Source organism: Aythya ferina (assembly GCF_964211825.1).
Source record: "Aythya ferina genome assembly, chromosome: 4".
In the NCBI taxonomy this organism is placed as follows: domain Eukaryota; kingdom Metazoa; phylum Chordata; class Aves; order Anseriformes; family Anatidae; genus Aythya; species Aythya ferina.
The window spans coordinates 1,609,368-1,629,852 of NC_140300.1; the positions used below are offsets into that span (position 1 = coordinate 1,609,368).

Sequence of the window (20,485 nt, forward strand, 5' to 3'; positions counted from 1 at the left end):
TGTCTTTCTGGACAACTCATTTAACCTCTGTGCCTTATTCCACTCTATGTTTAAATCAGAGGTGAGAGAATCTTTCTTAACTGCATAAAAGGAGCTATATAAAGCCAAGCAATAATAACAAGAGCTCCAAGTAATACCTGGCCAGCAGAAAACAATTTAAAATGACTTTTGCACTTTCCTGGACTCGAGCCGTGCCGTCCATACGCATACATCACTCGTAAAGCTGCACCAAAAGGCTTTCAAACCTCGAACGCACATCTTGGGCAAAAGCTTTTTCCTGGAAAAAAAAGCACACCGGCACCCCAACCTGCAGGAGCGCTGCTCTGCAGCTCCTCGAGTGCTTTGTCCAACAGGAACCTCCTGCAACGGGGTTTCCACAGCTTCCCCGGGGGAATAATGCCACAGGAAAACGGTTCTCATTTTTCACACGTTTCTCTCATCATAGCCAGCCTAATCGGATTTTTACAACCTTGCAGCTTCGTTTTTCCTTGCCTCTTTCACACTGAAATGCTGCTGACGTATATGGGACTACTCACACGACCGAGAAATGTGGGATTTGGCTCCTCGCGTTTATTTAATTTACTACTTCTCCCCACTTCTCCAAAAACTGTCTTTCTGAAGGTTATAAAATGAATAAACTGTGCGTGCAGTGCTTTGAATGTGCAAAATGCTATCCAAAAACTGCTGAGTACATTGCTCCAGAGGACGGATTTATTGTGTGGGCAAGGGGTCCCCGCACGAGCTTGTGCTCCTCCTCAGCACCACCCGGGCTTGCCTGTGTCTGGAGCCAAACCATAGCCTGAGGCTCGCTTTTGCAGCCATTCTCCTTCGTTACGCTGATGGGACAGCAAATCCAAAAATCAGAAACTATTTTATGAACCCATGAGTCTCGAGAATTAATTTACCAGTGTCTTGGCTTAAGCTTAAACCATCACCATTTTCACCTCTGCAATTACTATCTGTCGTGTACAGAAACACGTTTTCTTCTAATGTGTATTATATCTGCTCCAATATAGAATAAATTATCTGCATCGCCTTCAAACCATGCCTAATCCACAACTAAATTTTCATTAACTTCTCTCAGCACTCTCTTAACTTGCTTACACTCTTGGTGTTCACAATCAACTTAGAGAAAAGCCTAATAAACTCCGGGACTGAAATACCGAAGCCCAGTTTCCATACCAGAGAACTCGCTGGACGTGCTCGGAACGGCTATAAAATGCTATTTAAATATGATAAGAACAGCTATAAAACCCTAGTTAAATAAGATAAGTACGTGATAAAGCTGCTAAACTAGGTAAGGCCGGGGCGTCTGGGGAGACGAAGGGGGCTGGAGGCAGAGGCATAAAAAGCCACATACACAACTAATGTCATAAGGGCAACGGGATTGGCACCCGCAAATTGGAAAACAAATGAATAAAGACCCTTGAAAATGGAAACACATTTTCTGAATAGAACAGTCTGCTCCGTGGATCGTTTTATTTTTTTTCTGGAAAGCCAAATCTCGATGCGCTGCTTCTCAAAACCAGAAGTCAAAAATCATTCCTGGTGTCAGCAAAGCCACCCGGGTGCATTCCTGCCCCCGAAAAGGAAGAAAAGACTTTGTCTGGGCTTCCCGTTCTGCGGCCAGCAGCGGGGTGACAGTGATGGATAGGAAGGTTACAGCCGTGGCATCTGTCTCCAGTCCCCGCCTGCGACGCACCTCGGGTGGAGCGGGTCGCGTCCCGGCTGCTCAGGTTGGCGGCACCTGCTCTTCAGTGTCTGAGTGCTCCTCGCCGAACAATTGCTCCAGCTCGCGTGGAATTTAAGGAATCAGGCTCTTAAAGCCGATATTAAATGGCATCCGTTTTACCCAGCGCCGGGGGCTCTCAGGGAAGAGGTGCTGCTTAGTGACCCAAGTTACCGGTGGGGCGGAAAACTGCAGGGTCACAAGTCTGTTTGCAGCCAAAAGAAAAAGAAGGAAGCTATTACTGATGACAAATGCTTCCTATTATTCTCGGCACCGCAGACCGTCCCTGTGCGGACACAGATTGAGAACGCAGCTGCTGCCGGTGCAGCCCCGACACGCTGATGGGACACAAATTAGGCAGCCAGAACTTCGGGTTGAAGGCACTCGTGCAAGAAAAATAAGGTCCTGCTCGCATCGAGACGAGTGATGTAGCTGCAAACTTTGGATCTGATTCATTAAACACCGATCCTTCTCCAAGGATCCCCAGCAAAGGTTGCGATGAATTAGCAAAAGGAGATGGCCCGATCTGAGCAGGGAAAACCCCAATCTCCATACCAAAACAAAGCCAAAAAGGTGGGTATTTGGAAAAAACTTCCCTAAAAAATCGTCCTCTGCTCTAAAATTAAAATATCGCTTGCATCCGACCCAGCTCAGCATTCTCCATGGCCTCTGGCCCCGTGATATTTTTGCAAGCAGCCGTGGAACACAATACACCAGATTTTAAATGCCATGTGGCTAAAACCTGGCAAAGAGGCAAAAAACAGCTCAAAGTGATGGCTGCTGTCTCAAAAATAAAGGACCCGGCCCTACACACAGCACAGGATCAAGTGCATCCAGCACCTGCCCAGCTCCCAGTCATCATGGGGACACCACTGCCATTCCCTCATCTCTCTGTGGTTACTCATTTGTCCAAACATCATCTTTTTTAACCCTATTTGTACGTCTGCCTTCCACAAACATCCTGCAAGAGCCTCCCACACCCGGAGGTGCAGGGGGACATCGCAGAGCTGCACACCAGGACCGAAGGACTGCACAGTGCTGCTGCTCTTAGAAAAAAAAATCACTTCTGGTACGGACTGGCCCCCTTTCTGAGCTTCAATATGTATTTAAAAACAGACCCATCAGGGAGGGAGGTTCCTGTCCAGAGCTGCGCTAGCCCTGCTTTGGATTAAATTGTAAAAATAGGAAGAAGTGAGGCATTCTGTCAGTTGTGTTCTGCATTTTGTTAACACCTACAGCCAGCAGGGGAATGAGCAACCTGAGAGAAATCTCAGGATTTCAGAGCTCGCTCAGGTGTTAGCTAGGTGACCCGAAATGAGCAGGGTTGAGCTCAAGCCACGTTGTTGGCACCTGCGATGCTCGCATGCACACCTCCAAATAGATTCAGCCAGTTTGCTTACACGGCGTCTCTTTCCCGTAACAGTGACTTTGCAAAAAGGGCAGGCTTTTTTTGGGGAAAAACTCCCTGCAGCAGATAGGGAAGACAAACAGCTGAGGTCGGGAGAGGACCAGAGCTCCTTAAGAACACAAGCCAGTTATTGTTTTCTGAAACAGCCATTGTAAGTGGACTGATTTCTGTTAGCCCTCCCCATGGTTTACCCACTCTAACTGCTCGTATTTTTAAAATACTCAAAAATACCCCAAAAGCAGGGATGATCTGGAAAGCGTCAATGCAGCATTTAGGAGAAAAAGGAGCAGCAAAGCTTTGATCTCTGAGAATTTGCCAGGCTGCTTGTGTCCTGAAGGTACTGCCAGATGTCCTCCTGGACAGCACCAGCGGGCTCTGACAGCACTGCCCTGGCTCGGGTCCTGACGTACGAGTGGGTAAAGCAAAAAAAATGGGAAATGGGAAATGGGAAATGGGCCTGAATCTTACGTTCGCATTCCTCCACGTCCAGGTTGAACTGCTGCAAGGCGCCCAGCGTCAGCTGCCGCACTTCGGCTTCCAGCAGCAGCTGCATCAGCGAGGTGGACAAGTGCTTGCACGCCGACATGCAGGCGGTCTGCGCCACCTTCCCCTGCAAGACAAAAGGCAGGAGTGTTAAGGCCACTGAGCACGACAGGGAAAAGAAGCTCCTTGGACCTGGACCGGGACTCTCCAGTCCGCCCTTTTTTAACACATCCCATCAGCTTTCAGGTCTTGCTCTTGCAGCCATCGTCTTTGAAGGGAATCAATCCCCTTTTGGGACCACGCTGCTAGCAGAATCACAAAATCACAGAATTTCTAGGTTGGAAGAGACCTCAAGATCATCAAGTCCAACCTCTAGTAGCAGGGGCAGACCTTGGAAGATGGGGAGTGCCCAGGAGCAGCTCAAATCCAGGAAAGCCTCGGGGTGTTTAGAGCTCTAGGCAGCTCTCATTACAGCATCCTACCATGGACAAGGCAACGTGCCCGATTTTATCTGACTTCTTGCATCGTCTGCCTGAAGTTACCTCGTTGATAAAATTGTGGGGGCAATGACAACTCAAAGCTCCAGCCTGCAGCTAACCCAGCACCTACGCGTGTTCCACAACAGCAGGGGCACTTTAGGGGCCTCAAAAAAAAAAAAAAGGGTTGTTTTATAGCCTCGAGCACGTGGGAGCAGGGTGGCCTCTGCTCCTTCACCAGGCTTTGCACGGTGAGGGACACGAGCTCTGACCGCCGGCGTTATCTGCTGCCTGTAAGGACTGCTCCTAAGAGAGCTTCAGAGCACGAAGCAGGCTGGTGCTGAGCGGGTCCTGCACCACCGGGGACCTGCCCCCCTCGTCTGCTTTTGAGGTTTCTCTCTTGCCGGAGAGCTAATTCCTCTGGTTCGTGTTTTATCGTCTTCCTCGTTAGTGCGAACTGCTTTACCTGCATTTCCAGCATCTGTACAGACAAAAGGAAGGCGCCTATTTCCTGCTGGAAGGCTACAGGTGAAGAAACATGTCAGAATTAATACCGATTGTAATAATTTAACACTGGTTTTGTTGCTCTCAGGATTTTGTTCCTCTTATTTTTACCAAATAACTTAATCTTTTGCAAATGTTTGACGCCTTTTTTGTATCAACTATTTAAGTTCCTTGAAACCTTACATTTACTAGGAAAGCACAAGCAGTCATTAGCTTCAGCTACTACGAAAACTGAGAGTATTGTCAGTAAATATTTATTTTTAAAAACGTTTCCTGTGGCCTACAGCCGTGACGTTTCACTTTTGAGGAACAGAGGCGATCTCAAGCTGTGAATCACAAGAGCAGTCCGTGGCAAGAGGAGTTACCCTGGCTGAGCCTCCCACTTCCCCATCACAAAACAATCACAGAGCAGGAGAAGAGCAATCCCCAGCAGCTATTTAATTAGGATGCTATTTAATTAGGATTTAATTTCGAGCAGTAAGGCTTCAGACAGGAACACGACAAGCTGCAAAATCAGCACGCCGAGGGAAGGCACCGTGTCCGGGGAGAGAAATCACCTTCTGCAGGTGATTCAGTGTACAGCTAATGGGACCTGAAAGGCCAAGCAACCTTTATTTGAACAGCAGGTTCTGGGCAAGCAAAAATGCCTCTTCCTCATCATCTTCCTCATCTTCCTCATCCTCGTCGCCCAGCAGAGCTGCTCGCTGTGCAGATTTTGGTGCACGCCGGCTCCCATGAACAGCTCTGCACAGACCCGCTTCAATCCATCAGCTTGGCCAAACCTGATGCCGTTGGCCCTGAAGGCATCATTTGGCATGCAGAAAACCTTATTTTTTTTACAAAAAGGGTTTTACTGGAAAGCAAAGCTGGCCACGATGCATGAATAAAGTGGCACGGGCTTCGAGAGTAGAGGACAGAACTGAACCTGCACACGTGAAGCCTGGGATGTCCCAGGGGAGTTACGATGTCCGAAGAAGGATGTGAAGGAAAGATGATGGTGGGAAGACTCGAAAGACAGGAGGGTGCTCAGAAACCACCAGCTCTTTAGAAAGGCCACAGGCAGGTTGCTGAGCTCACGTCCCCGTGCACCGACCTGGCTGAAGCATCAGCAGCAGAAGAGAGGAGAGCGATGGGCATGGTCACAGAGGTCCTCCGTAAGGCCCAGCGGACCCCTGAATGTCTTGAGATGCCCCATGGAGACAGAGGTGGAAAGGTCCTTTCTGTGAGCACCGCAGGTTTCCCAAATCACCACCAAATCGAAGTGATAAGCTTCCAAAACACGTGGCAGAGTTTTGTCCAAACTACCTGCATCTCTCCCCTCATTTACAATTACTCCGACGACATCCCTCGTTGCTCGAGTACAAAAGTTGTGGCAGATAAAATATTGTAACCTGCTTCTGTATGCAGTGTGGGTGTGCAACGTACGTTAAATACACAAAAAGCACAAATATTTTGGCTGGGAGCAGACTCACACGAGCCCTTCGGCCAACGCTGCCCAGACCATCCTGCCCTCAGGTCTGTAAGCGTCCGACAACAATTTTGGGAAGCGGAGCTGCCAGGAAAAGAGCCACACTTCAGCCGGACATCACGCCTCCAAATACACACAAAAGAATCTCACACGCCTTCGTGGAAACCAGGAGTGGCCGAGGAGATCCCACAGGTTTTTACGAGCATCTTATAAATTTCAGCTGGGATTAACGAGGGGGTTTCACGCGGTGCTCCAGCTGAGGACCAGCGCAGGTTTCATTGCGGCAGCTCGGACAGGTGAGCACAGTTTTGATCCACGAACTCGGAAGCGCTCTTACCAGCTTCACAAAGTTGTTTCGGATCTACAGGCAACATCCATCTTCAGCAGTAGGAAAAAATCATTTTTTATTATGAAAAAAAAAAGCGTAGCCCTGCGTTGGAGGGCAGGGTACTTCATCTCCATTGTTTACTGCCGCTCCCAGGCTCCAGGAGCGTTCATTACTCACCCCAAACCAAACACCTGCACTAAAATTAAGATGAAACATGGCAACCGTAAAGTTTAGCAGAGCCACAGGTCGTTGCTCTCCGTCATTTACTTGTGTTGTTCTGACATATTTGGTTATTTAAAACGCTGCTCGTGCCCATTCCTCATCCCCAGGCGCGGTGGGGAGCACGCTGGTAGCCGGCTGCGATTTGTCTTCATTACTCCCAACAGACACTGCAGGTTTTGTTGTGCTCAGGGAGTTGTGATGCTTTATTGAGCAGCTCAGCCCTGGTCCAGATGGGAAGGAGAGGATGAGAAAGCAAAGCTGATGAACTCTGCGACCTGAACACATGCTGGGCATGGGGCGCAGGGCACGCTAAGCCCTCTCGTCCCTCCTTGTGCACCAGGACTCGCTTCCCAATTCTGTCCCAGCTTCAGGAGTCACCTACAGGGTGAGGAGCCACTCTAAAAAGTTGCAGGGCCCAGGGCTGAGCTTTGGAGGCAGCATCACGGCCATGCTTTGATGCTTTGGGGGTACCCAGGCACAACATCCTCAAAAGTCTGGAAGCGGAGCCCAGCAGCACTTCAGGAGAGCTCTGCCAGCGTGAAACCCCCCGGTGAGGACGTGGGGTTGGCTCCTGTAAACGCCTTCCTCTCGACGTGCTCTTCCATAGCTGTTCCCCAGCCAGCTTGAGACTTCTTGAGCTGCACAACTCAGGTCTGAAGGGGATTTCTCCTTCTCAGTTCCTGCTTGGAAAAGCATCCAAAAAGCCAAGCGCCGCGTGCTCGCCCATCAGCGTGGCTTTGGGCACAGGCTGCAACCCTCGGAGCACAAACCCCCACGGGTGAAGTCAAAAGGAAGACCCCTGGGAAGGTTTGCTGCCTCGCTGAGAAAAATCTTAGGGGAAAACCCTTCTCGTACACCCAGCAAGGGTGGGATCAGCACCACGGAGGTGCCTAAAGGGTTACCTACGCCTGCAAACACGCCTGCTCCGGTGCACGCATTCCTCCGGCTAGCCGGGCTTGCCCGAATAAAGAGTGAGTGACAAGCGACACTGGGAGGGCGTGAAGAAGAGCAAATAATTGAGATGAAACGTCAAGTTAATAAGCCAAACGCAAGGAGGACGGGAGGGAAAAGTAATTTAATCATCACGGCTTGACAGCACAACAAACTCGGCCGAGCCTTCCCGGCGAAAGCGGCTTGCAGGTTCCTGCAGCGGTGTTTTATGAAATTCTTTGCCAGTTTTTTTCCACGGCGCCTCGTTGCAGGGAGGGCGAAGGGAATCCAACGGGAGCAGCTGCTGGCACGGCCGCCCCCTGCTCCTTCCTTTTCACGTGGGATTTGGCCGGGCCCAAAACCTTCTTCAGGTGCAAACGTGCACTGCGCCTTTGAAAACGCTGAAGCCGAATCTTCTCCTGACAGCCGAGAATCCCCCCTTTTATTTCCATTATTCTTCGGGTTTAAGCACCTAAAACCCGCTCTGTTTTTAAAAAAGAGTTGGCCTTTAATCTCAGCTTTAGGAACATACAGATGGTTGACAGCTTACGCTCAAAATTAGGGGATGAAAGATAAAAGTATATGAAAGACAGTTTTTTTGCCTTGTAAGCACTAATCCAGCTTTCCTTTTATTTACTCCTAGAAGGTCTGAAGGTGCCACAGGGGTTGAAGTCATCGTGCTGAACGTCTGGCTAGAGACAGGAAGGTGCAAGAAGCTCCACGGGGGACGACCGCCTCCCCTGATCAGCGTCTCCCTCCCTGTGCACAGAGGTTTAAAACCTTCCCAGCATTCTTATTTTTTTCATTTATAAATACAGAGATGCCCGATGACACAGATGCCAGCTACAGCAGCTCCTTGTAAGACCAGCAGCTGCAGACAACCATCAGTTTTGGAACATTTCCCCAGAAACACTCTGGGCCTGGCCCTGGGCACCGCTGAGCAGAGCCTGGCTCCGGCCTCTCCGCACCTCCCTGCGGGGCTTGGCGGGCACGGAGGGGATCCCAAACCCTCCTCGGACAGGATCCCAAACCCTCCTCGTCCCCAAGCCGAGCAGCCCCAGCTCTCTCCGCCTCTCCTCGCAGCAGAGGTGCCCCAGGCCCTGCAGCAGCTCAGGGGGTGATGCTGGACTCGCCCCAGTGTGCCCAGGGCTCTCTGGCACTGGGGGCCCAGCACTGCAGGTGTAGCTCCACCAGTTTTGAGCACAGAAGCAGCATCACCTCCCTCCTCTTGCTGGCGATGCTTTGTGTGACACAGCCCAGCACACCACCAGCCTTCTTGGCCCAAGAGCACGTTGCTGCTTCACGTTCACCTCGGTGTCCACCATGTCCCTTTCTGCAGAGCCACTTCCCACCTGGGCAGCCCTGGTGCCTGCGGTTCTTCCTCCCCAGATTCTTTGGCACGTATTTACCATACAGATTTACTTCGTAGTCTCCTTTTTCTTTTCTTTTTTTTTTTTTTTTCTGGTTCACTTTGCAGCTTTCCCACGGCGCCAGGGCTGCGAGCAGGACGGCAGCGCCGCCGGCGCCGCGAGGCCAAGCCCGGCTTCACCGCGGGACGCCGCCGCGCTGCGCTCCCCGACGGCGGCGAGCCGAGCCCCTGATTGACGTGTTTTCCACCAAGCCTCCGAAATCATTAACGGCCCCACCCGCATCGGCGGTGCCGGGACATGTGCCTCGGCGTGGAGATTTCGGCGAGCAGGACGCAGCAGGGGGCTGTCAGCTCCAGAGGTCGCTCCTCGAAAACCCCGCGCTCCTGCTGCGGGTTGGAGGAGCCACCGCACGCAGCAGGGAGGGCTCAGAGCCCTGCTAATTTCCACCACGGCTTTTGCAAGCCTGTGGTGCAACCGCTGGCACTCCCAAAGGCTCTTCCCATGCTGGCATCCTAAGAAGTCGCAGGGCTGCGTCCTGATCCTGCTCCACAGCACGCTGCAAAATGAGCTCAGCCCGCAGGCAGTTCAGAAATGCTTCAGCTTCCTCGGTGCACTGGTGCCCCACGCTCAGGAAGGCTTTATCTGAAATGCAAGATGAGATTTGGAGAGAAAGCCAGAGGAAGGATGCAACCAGAACCTGAAGCACGTCTTCAGGCAGCACTGCTGGGCCGGGTGGGTGCCAGAGCCCTGGCACAGGCTGCCCAGAGCAGGGAAGGGGAAAAAAATCACACCTTGAAGGTCATTTACAAACTCAGCAGAAAACCAAAGAGCTCCGAATCACACGAAGTGAATTCAGGAAAACTTCCACAGCATCAGCAGTTCACTCGAGACCTTTGCAAACCTCACCAAAGTTGAGCTGGGTTTGCACGGGGAAGGCCTGGGTTTGGGGTGAAAGTCTGCAGAGCTCAGCGGCCAAGACACCGTCTTAAACACGGTCCAGTGGCCAGCAAAACGAAGCAATTCTCCTCCTGAGCACGCAAGGAATAACTTTGGGTTTGTTTCTCGACGAGAATCTCTCTGTTATTCCTCCTAGGAATCCCTCTGCCCATTGCCTTTGGTGCAATTTGCAGCTGGGGTTTTCACAACACCTCTGAAGGTGACGCTGTCCTCCCCCAGGGGGTTTCTCCAGGCACAGGGGTGTCAGATCCAAAGAGGCCACTTGTGGCCGTGCCAAAGAACGGAGCCAAACCTCTTTGATGCCCTCCCGCAGAGGTAAGCCAGGCGGCGCCTACTGGAGCGCATTGGCATAGGCAACTCTCCTCGGACCCCACCGAGCCCTGCGGAGTCAATCACGCTGCAGGAAATCAGCCATGAAATCATCTCATTTCAGCTGCATTTCATCCTCGGGCAGCAGCCGAAACCCTTGGGGTTCCCAGGGGGCAGAGCAGCCACGGTGGGGAAGGTCAGCGCGGAGCCGGCACCGCTGACGGTAGCGCGCTTGTTTGAAAACAGCAAATATGTTAACAATTAGGGAAGGGCAGAGCTGAAAGGCTGCCTTGTTAATTAAGGAACTCGCTATCAAAGGACTCATTAAAAGCTACTGAAACGGAATGGTTGTTAAAATAAATACCCATTAATCTTAGCGTGCAATCAGGACCGGGCTGCCGCTACCTACCTCGCTGCGGGGCGCAGGGGCTCCCCGGCACGCACCTACCGCTGCCGAGCAAGCTGGCATCAGCCCCCGGCCCCCAGGAGACCCGGGGGGCCCCAGAGCAGTGCCCTCAGCACCTCTGCTTCTGCCAAGCGAGGACCTGCCGGTGCCTCTCGTTTTTCCCTCGTCCAAAGTTTTGTGCAACGCGGCCGTCAAAATGCGCACAAAGGTCCGCTCGTAGCACCGAGAGCGCTCCCACCAACCCGCCAACGAATTAATGCAAGGTTTCCATGAAAAACAAAGCCTGACAGGTTTCAAAGGGTCTCAGAGTTTCCTTTTTTTATTATTATTATTATTAACAGCAGAATTTCTTTTTAATCTGCACCAAGCGTCAAGACTGCTTTGGGTAACTACACCGAGACTTGCAAGTCCGCACGCTTCAGACAACAGAAAACGGGGGGAAAAATGAAACCCTTGATACTAAGCGTCTGCTTGGTTATAAACACAGCTCATCCCAGTAATTTTAACACTGAATTTCTTGTCTTTTCCAAGTCTTAATGCAACACTGGCAGAATATTTCACAGAGGCGGCAAGCGATGCTGTTATAGATGAGGAAGCATTCAGCAACGTCAAACCTCTAAGAAACGACGGCAGAAAGGCGAAGTCCCTTTTCTGGATTATTTACTGACTATCTTGTCCTTGTTCTTGTGTTCTCCCTGCTTTTAACTTTTTATTGGTTCGACCTGAACAGTTGCCACCAGGCAGCTCCTCACCACCAGGAGCTGGGGGCACAGAAATCGCGGTTGGATAAATCGAGTTATCCCGATGAGTGACCGTGCTTGGAGATCTGTTGGGTACCTGACGGAGGGAGGAGCTGGTACAGGACAAAGCTCAGACCAGAACAAACCTGGAGCCTGTCACCCCTTGAGAATAAGGCCAGCAGACACCTTCTGCACAGGCATGGATGAAGATCTCAGATGCTGCAAGATCCCCAGAGGCAGAAGCGATTTCCTCGTGCCCCAGCGCCCCCCTGACACCTCTGGACTGCCCCTTCTATCGGCAGCACCGGAGCTCCAAACCTCACCAAACTGTGGCAAAATCCGTAAATCAGCCCTGCTGACACGGAGAGGAGAGCTTCATTGGCATCCCGATCTACCAGGTTCTTCTTAACAGCACCCGGAGTTGTTCTTCTCGTTGTTTTTTAAAGGCAAAATCGTTCGGCACTCACTGGAGATGGCAAAAAGAAATCCCAGACCCACATCCAGATACATTTAACACTTCACAAAATGTCAAAACAAACGTACGTTGAGTACTTTTGCAGTTCCAAGAAGTTTACTTAACAAGCAAATGGAAAAGCTGCTGTTAACCCCACAGAAATCCATCCTCAATTCTGACCCAATATTTATCGTCTTTTTTTTGTTGTTGTTGTCGCGGGTCTGCACCCAACGCCTTGCAAATAAAAATGACTGTGCCCAGGATGAAGAGGGCCAGGAGCGAGGGATGCATCTGATGGTGCCGAGGGGAGAGCCAAGGGCTGAAGGAATATGGCCCAGAGCAGAGCTCACACTTAGTGTAACCCCGAAGAATCAAAGTTAGTGTGGCCGTGTGGGGCACGAGGGGATGGATGTGAGGGGGTCAGGGGCTGCTGGCTGACTGCAGGCACCGCCGAGCCCTGTATTTAATCTCCTGTCCCATAAAGTCACCCCAGGAGCAACGCGTTGAGGCTTCTGTGTCGACCGTGGGCTTGGCTGAAGGCGACTGGCACCAAGATGCAGCCTCTCCGGGTTTGGAACTGGCCAAGGAAAACCAAAAAAAAACAAGGAAAACAGAAAAAAAACAACCAAGGAACCCCAAGCACCAGGAGCAGGAGGAGGTGAGCAGAGCTTGGGGCTCTGAGCACGGAGCAACGCCTGCCGGGGAAGGGGATGCGCCTTGGTCCTCCATCAGGTCCTTCATGCTACTTGGGGAGATAAAAGCAGAGGTTTTCTGGTGGCCAAACTTGCAAAAGGAGAAGAAAAGAAGAAAGAAGGCTGCCCACGTGCTTCTGTGAAGGGGGTATTTTGGGTCTCAAAGCACAACCGGGCCCCTAGTGCCAACAAGGTCCCATACAGAGCCCCCAGGTCCATTCAGGAGTTTAAACCCGGAAAGATTTAGTGGCTTGTGGGAGAAGCTTCGTTGCCATCAGCAGGTCAGGAGGTTGAAGCTGAACGTCACCACCAAGACACTGCCAAAGCCTCTTCTGATGGAAACCGGGATTTTTTGTCTCCCCATCACTTCACTCGTCCCTATCACCTAACAGAGACACCTTTTCACCAGAAACACGAGACACCTTTTCGCCAGAAAGTCTCAGATTCAGCTGAGTGAACCCACAAGACCCTTAAAGCGGTGCCAAGGAGCAGAGCTTCAAGTAAAATTGGCCTCAGGCAAAGATCTGCTCCCCCTGCAAGCACCCGAGGAGCCAAAAGCCGTGGCTACCACCGACCTGGCCGGCCACCGTGCTGGGCTGTGGGGGAAAAAAAGCAAATCCAGCGATTATCTTCACCAGGAGCAAAGCAAACCGGGCAGCCGGTTACACTGAGCACCGCGGTTCGACGCAAAACCCTTCAGGTGCCAATGAAAAAAAGTCCCAGGAGCTTGGTTTGGGGAAGATGCCCAAGCCAACAGCTTGGGGCTGTTTGGAATGGGGTTGGGGGAGACCCGAGGCTCCCACACAGAGCAGCACATCGGGCTCATATATATTGTTTTTTCTCTTTTTTCCTCTTCTTTAACCAATCCGGGATAAAGGCACGGGCACGCACGGAGACATCAGCTCTTTCCCCCCCCCCGCGCGCTTTAGCTGTGCTGTCAGAGCCAACGAGCGCCGTCCACTTTATTTTTTTTTTTTTTAAATAGGAAAATAAATAAATAGGAGGAAGGGCAGCGGGCGGGGAAGGGAAGTACCTCGGGCCGCAGCTGTGGCGGTGACCGCAGGGCAGAGGCTTTGAAGCGCTGCGGAGGCAGGGAGCAGGCAGAGGCCCTTCCCCGGGCAGCTCGGCAGCACAGCCTCAGCCAGGGAGCTGCTAGGTGTGCGTATGCAGAAAACACACGGAAATAAGGGATTCTGAGACCCGGGGCTTTTTCTTAAAAATGCACGGCAAGATATTTTTAATTAACATCTTTTTAAAAGTCTAGGATGGGAATTGTTGTGCACAGAGCCTGGCGCACCAGAAATGAGCGGCGCTGTCGGAGCACCCAGCTCTGTCTGGAGATGGTTCAGAGAGCTGTGCAGGGACCTTCAGCTGCACACGGGTGGGAAAACTGACACATGATGGCATCGAGCTTCGAGAAAAGCCAGTAATTACGTGCTTTGAACTCATCAGCCTACTTGGTTTACCTGTAGATGCTCTCAGTATTTGCGTACGGATCTGCTCCCAGTTCTCCCAGTGGGCTGGTGGCTTGGCAGCGCCCTGTGGCAACAAGCTCCCGCTCCAAACCTGCCTCCTGCTTTCCGTGACCCTCTTTTTTAAACAATTACAGATTAGGAAGTCACATTTACCTCCTCTATCTGCTCTCTGAACGCTCCGTCATGCTACGTGCTGCGCTGCAAACGCCCACCTGGCCTTGCTGCGATGAGAAACGGCACCACGAGGCGGGGAGATGGAGAGCTCGGCATGGAAGCAGCTAGAAAAACTCCAGCAAAACCCAAAACTTACAGACAGAGCACGTCACGACAGCTCAAATCACTGCTCCTTCCCCCAGAAGTTATCTCCATGTCATGACGGGAGGGAGCCCTAAACTGCATCGTACAAAACCGGGACTTTCGGCTTGCCACAGTGTCAGCTTGGCAACCTCCCCAAAAACTAATTTTTTTTTAATGTTTTAATGTGTTTCAGCCTTAACACTGCTGCAAGCAGGCTCGAGCAGCAGACCGAGAAGGAACGGGGCTGTAGATGAGATGAACTCCCTGCAGCCACGGGGACAGGCTCCCCAAAGGAGGGCTCCTTCACCTCCACAAAAGGACACTGAGATCCCGCACCAAGAGGTGCCAAGGAAAAATATGAAGCCCTAACGACGGAGGCACCTCCGCAGCGGAATTAAACCCATAAATAAACAAATTTAAACCCATAAATAACCTGTGTTTAATGAGTCTCTTTATATGCACGCGAGAAGTAGCCGTAATTTTTCTCGGTCCTCTTTGCGCCACGCAGCCCTCCGAGCGCTCGGCGAGGCTCTCCTGGTCCCCATGTCCACGGGGTGAGACTCTGAGTTACTTGACACAAACCAGAGCCGTGGCCCGACAATTATCAGAGAGCAAAACTGGAACGAACGAGAAAAAATAAATGACATATTTCATCCTCCTCTTTTGTGGCTTTTATTTTCTTTTGTATTCGCTTTGGGAATAACATTCTTTCCATTGGGAAGAGTCTGATTTTCCATTAAATACAAAGCAGCTGCCATTTTGGAAACAAAAAGTTGATTAAACACAGATTTTGCATTTTCTCCCTAACGTACGAAGAGCTAGAACCACGCTCGTTTCTGCTGATTTATCAGGGCAAAGCATCTGCCAATTACGGCAGCGGGAAGACTTAAAAAGAGAGAGTGCTCTTGCTTCGTCTTCGCAATATACTCCTAGTGGCCGTGTTATAAATAAAAGGTGAAAGATCTCGAGGCCTGGAGAACAGGAGGCTGTGCTCCTCCTCGCCGCAGAGCCCTTTGGCACGAAGGGTTTCTCATGATCCATGCAGACCCCACGCCCGGGTAGATCCCCGCTCGCCACGATGCCCAGCGGAGGGGTCGGCGTGCTTGCCGTGACGTACGGCTGCCTGCTGGAAGCAGAACGCCTACATGACTTAAGCCCCAGATGTTGAGCAGACTGGAAAAAAAAAAAGATGAGCTCAAAACAACAAAAAAAAAAAAACACCACGCCACTTCCAACCCAATTGGGAAGGTTTTTGTTTCCAAGCTGGGCGATCAGAGCGGATGATTGAGGAGCAGTGACCGACCCAAGAAGCGCGTGAAACTTCGGCTGTTTTTGTGTTTTTCCAGCAGCTAAACCCTACACGAAATTTCCATTTCCAATATTTACGTGTTCTAGTTGAGAAATGGAGAGAAGAAAATGAAAACTGCAAAAAAAGACTGGTAACTCGCGGTTGGTTTGGGGTTTCTTATCAGCACACCAGCTTCTCCTTATTTATTGCCATTCATGAAATGTGATGAAGGAAGACCAGAGCAATCATGAGAAACCCAGAAGGTTCTGTATTTATAAACGCTTTGCTTCCTTTCTTGTGCCATACCTAACCTGGGCTGCAGGACGCATGGTGGGTGCCTCTCTGTGTGCCATTGCCACCATCCTAGCCTGCTCGAGCGCTCAGCCGTGCTCAGCTCCAAATATTCCGCACAAATTCCTGATATTTCTCCGGGCAAATTCAGTCCCGGGGATCCCAGAGGAGAGGTGAAGAGGAGATCGGGCTCCTTCAGTTGTTCTGCTGCCGAGGTGAGGCCACGCAAGACACCTGGGGGCTTCTGCAGCAGATGGGCGTAAATCAGCATTCCTCTGCACCCTCGCTGCTTAAGAGGAGCCTTCAAGACTTCAGGTTGCCAGTGCATGAAACCAGAGGAAAGCGTGTAATTGCAAAGTCTATTGTTTCACTTAAATTTGAGCCTAAAGGGAAAAAAACATACTTTAACTTCTGCTGGGGCTGCTGGAAGCTCTGCGCTGGGCTCCGGTGCAGGAAGCAGCAGGCGTGTTCGAATTCCTCCCGCCGAGGATGGATTTTCGACTGCCAAATTCCCCGTACCACACATCTGAGTCTTTGTGTATGTATGTGCACGCAAAAGTAAGCATAAAATAGCTTTATAACTCTTAAGTTTGTAAAATAAAAATCAAAGCCAAACACGCCAAGGTGACTACACAAAGGGAAGCAATTCCTAGGTAAGCGTGCACACCCTGGTTTAAAGGATTTATGGGACTGGGCATTTTAGCTTCAATTAATTTTCAAAGTGCTGAAAGCGTACAAGAAACCATGTAATTACAAGATAACTTGGCTTACCCGGATTCTAGTTAACTAGCGCTCCTGGGTTAATCAGAGGTCAGCCTTCTCCCCAGCCAACAAAGCTAAATCCACCGTATTTGAGCGCTTTTGCTCCTTGCTCTAAAGCAACCTTTGGTTCGTGCTTCGAGCCCTTCATTTTTGGAAATATTTAGGATTTCAGAGACGCTTGAGAAGAGGAGGAAGGTAACTCGCAGCCACCAGCCCACAGCCAGGCAGGCAGCACAGGACCACACAGCCGTGCAGTGCTGCTCCAGCCGTAACCTCGTCTTCTCCTGAGCAGGGCACGCTCATTTTAAGGGCATTTTGCCCAACCTTTAGGGTAAACTGGTCCGAGCAACCCTTCGAGAGGGTAGGATTATCTCTGGAGAGCAGAGGAAGCGCACAAAGGATTTTGGACACTGCTCTCAGTCCCATCCATGTCTGCATCCCAGGCAAATCACTTTTTTTTTTTATTATTATCTGTTTTTTGTCTGTATCTACTACACCAAGACCCTTCTAGGATCAGCCACAACCGCTTCCCACCAGACTTTTTAAACGCTGCTACAATTGCTTCTTTGTGCTGCTACTTGCTGCGAGCAGATCTTTATTTTTAAATCCCTCCTAGACAGACGGATCGGTGATTTATTTCCACCAATTAATACAAACTACCAGGAGAACAAAAAATTAGAGGGGTTAAAAGGAAAATTAGAATCTGTTGCCGTTAGAAACAAAACCAACTCAGAGCAGTCCAGCAAAGTCCCACCATATAAAGGGATTACTCCATTCCTGACCCTTTCCAGGGGACCTCCAGGTATTACTTTTCATTGATTTACCTTAATGAAACTAATGCACCCCTCTCCATAGGAAGCTGACTCCATAGCTGTCTAGGCACTGGATTCAATTAAAGAAATAAATACATCTGGCTTCTAAATTGTTGGAAGTCTTGGGAAGCCAGAGGCAACGCTACTTTGTGCATCCGTCCCTCTTGCGGTACGCCCCAAGGCCACCAGCACACGGTGACGCTCAGCATCGCCCCTGGAAACTGGTGGACACGGAGGGATGGGGTCACAGAACCACAGAATCACAGAATTGGAGGGGTTGGAAGGGACCTCAAGAGGTTGTTGGGTCCCAGCCCCCTGCCAAAGCAGGACACCAGGACACCGCCAGCGAGCACGACGCATCCCTGCCCCGCGAGGCGGGATCCAAGTCGCAGCTTTGGTGGCATCTGGCCTCGGCTTGCTTTCAGCAGGCTCCTTCTTTCCAGAAATTGGCGTTGATTTGAGACCTCGATGCTGACTCAGAGCCCCCCAGGTGCCTGCAGCCCATAAAGACTCGAGGCTCGGCCATGCTCGGTTTCCAGGCGCACGCACCCAACCACGCCGCGACACACCGGCAGGCAGCTCGAGCAAAGAGCAGGGCTTGGAGGCGCAGAAGCAGAAGCTGGGAGCTCCACCACAGCACAGGTTGGGTCTCACAGCACACAACTGCAGCGAGCCGCCTCGTGTCGACGAGCACGAGGCGCTCGTGGGCACGTGCCACGGCTCGCGGACACGGGAACAGGCACAACACGGCAGCTCGAGAGCGCTTTGCCATCTGCCCCGGGGAAAAAAAAAATGCCTGAGCTTTCCTCCCGCACACGAACCAAGCAGAAACGACAACAATCAGAGGCATTCGTTGAACCAGAAGGCAGGTCCTAAAGGTCTGCTCGGCTGTCTTTTGTGCTAATTGCCCTAATCCAAACGGGGCGATAGCAGCGTCCAAGAGCCCACGCTGCTCTCCGGAAAAATAATATTCGAACAATAGTGCCAGAGGGAAGGTTTAGCAGTCCCAGCATCGGGTCGGAGCACTTAGACCAGGAGGGAAATCCCCACGGGGCAACAGAGGCTGTCAGCTCGAAAGGGAGATATATGCTGAACAGAACCCAGGGCGCACGGGGGGATTTACAAAGGTCTTTTCTCTTTCAAGTAGAGGTTGCAAATCCCATCGTGCTTTCCCTAATAGCAGGCACTGCCCCTAATTCCTCGCACATTTAGGGATGCATGGGGGATAAAAGGAGGTAGTTAAATGGGACGTGGTCCTAAAAGCAGCGATTGATCAATGCTACTGCAACGGCACGCTTGTGTGCAAGGAAACCCGCTATCCCAGCCTATTTGTTCTACTGCTTTATCTCAGAAACCGAAAGAAAACCTGCGTGGGCAGCAGAGGAAGGGACAAACTTCCACCCAACGTTCATTATTTGCCTTTCCTCCCTTTCGAGAGCCACGACCTCTTCTGGTTCAACTCACCCTCTAACGCTGGAGGTGCGAGCAGAGCAGCCGGCACGCGCCCGACACAGCGCCGTGTACTCACCGACATTGTAGAGTGGACATCTACATCCCCCTACAGAGGACAACACAGGGAATTTAGGTCAAGTGCAGAAGAGAGCAAAGCAACAGCGAGCCAGGCAGCGAGCTGCACACCCACCGGGCGCCTCCAACCCCTCACCGCTCCGACCGAGGCAGGAGCTGCGGCAGGAACGAGTCACCAAGCGCCCCGAGTGCCACTTTTGCTGCTGGCCCTGATATTAAAAAGCGCCGTGCCACCTGGGGCAAGCCACCAGCCCCCTGCCTCGGCTTTGCCGCCTGTGAAATGGGCACAAAAGATGCCCACGGGCACACCTCCAACCCCAGTGTCCGCAGATGTCTGCACAACTCGCTCGGCTCCTCCAAGGGCAAGGGGGTGTTGCCTAAGCACAGGCTGGATTCGTGCAGACCTAAAGTACGTGTTTTTGGTGCTCGTACCACGTTTTCCTGACAGTTATTTTCCACTCAGTGAAATAAATGACCCTCTCTCCCCGTGTGGTCAAGGCTGGTACGGAGCTCGGGCTTGCGGTGCGTTTTTACCTCCATGCACGTCTTTGCCCTTTCACATATTACGCAGGATTTGGCTTTTAAAAGAAAAACATAGGTAACTGTTCTCTTTAAAAAGAAAATAAACACTTTTAAAGCTCTTTCCACCAATGCAAAACCCGCTGGGGCCAGCGTATTTATTTGCAACCGGGAAGAGATGCCAATATGGTGAATAAGGCAAAATGTTCCAGGCAGAGCGTCCGCAGCGTTTGCGCAGTTCCAGCTGAAATCTGTGCCTGCCATCTGGCAAAAATAAGCACAAAAGGGGGGGGAAAAAGAGGAAAAAAAAAAAAAAAAACCCTCCGCAGAGAGTTCCCGCTGAACTGCTCGGGCTGGCGGAGGTTGGAGTTTGTTCGATCGCTGAAAGATTGCTTCCCCTTCCCGGGTCACCATCACCTCTTGACCTGCCCTGATTACCTTCCAAAGGAGGTTATCAAGATACAAGACTAACAGAGGATTAAAGGAAACTTAAAATAAAAACAAAACACACCCCTTCCCCCCTGCCCCGCTCCCCTCCCCCAGGAAAACATCCTTGCTTTGTTAACCTGACAGTTCACTGTAGGTGTTGACACAACCCTCCATCTTTGAAAAGCTTAATGTCAACAAATCAGTGTGTTTGGAGTAGCCCTGTCAATGCGATTTACATTAACTTGTCTAACAAGAAATAAAAACAACAATCAGCCATCAGAGACAAAAGGCTTTTTCAGTCATTCTTTTTTAAAAGTGCGATGCCGAAAATGTTCATTTTTTGGAGGCCGCGGCCCTCTGAAAACCCAGCAAAACGTTGTTTTCTTTAACATTAAGGGGGGGGGGAAAAAAAAGATATTTTCTTTTAAAGGAGGCCTGAGCATCCCATATTAATAAGCAGAGCAGCAGCGGCCGTAACCAACCCTCCCTGGTTAACGCAGGAAGAGGGCAGCCTCGAAGCCAAATGTTAATTCTGCTTTTATTTCCACCAGCATGTTATTTGCTTTGAGACATTTGGGGCACTTAGCGGAGCATTTTCGAATTGTGGCT

General features: G+C 51.1%; 1 protein-coding gene across 8 annotated transcripts in view; it reads right to left on the bottom strand.

Moving 5' to 3' along the window:
• Positions 1-20,485, bottom strand: part of EXOC6B (exocyst complex component 6B) — a 271,298-nt gene that overhangs the window by 76,985 nt on the left and 173,828 nt on the right. For 5 of the 8 annotated variants that reach the window (XM_084517013.1, XM_084517010.1, XM_084517015.1 and 2 more), the window contains 2 exons: positions 18,930-18,959; positions 3,606-3,747 (listed from right to left, as the gene is read on the bottom strand). In XM_084517013.1, coding sequence (XP_084373139.1) covers positions 3,606-3,747; positions 18,930-18,959 — 172 coding nt within the window. The remainder of the gene's footprint in view (positions 1-3,605; positions 3,748-18,929; positions 18,960-20,485) is intronic. The other 3 variants (XM_084517011.1, XM_084517016.1, XM_084517014.1) reach the window with 1 other exon arrangement.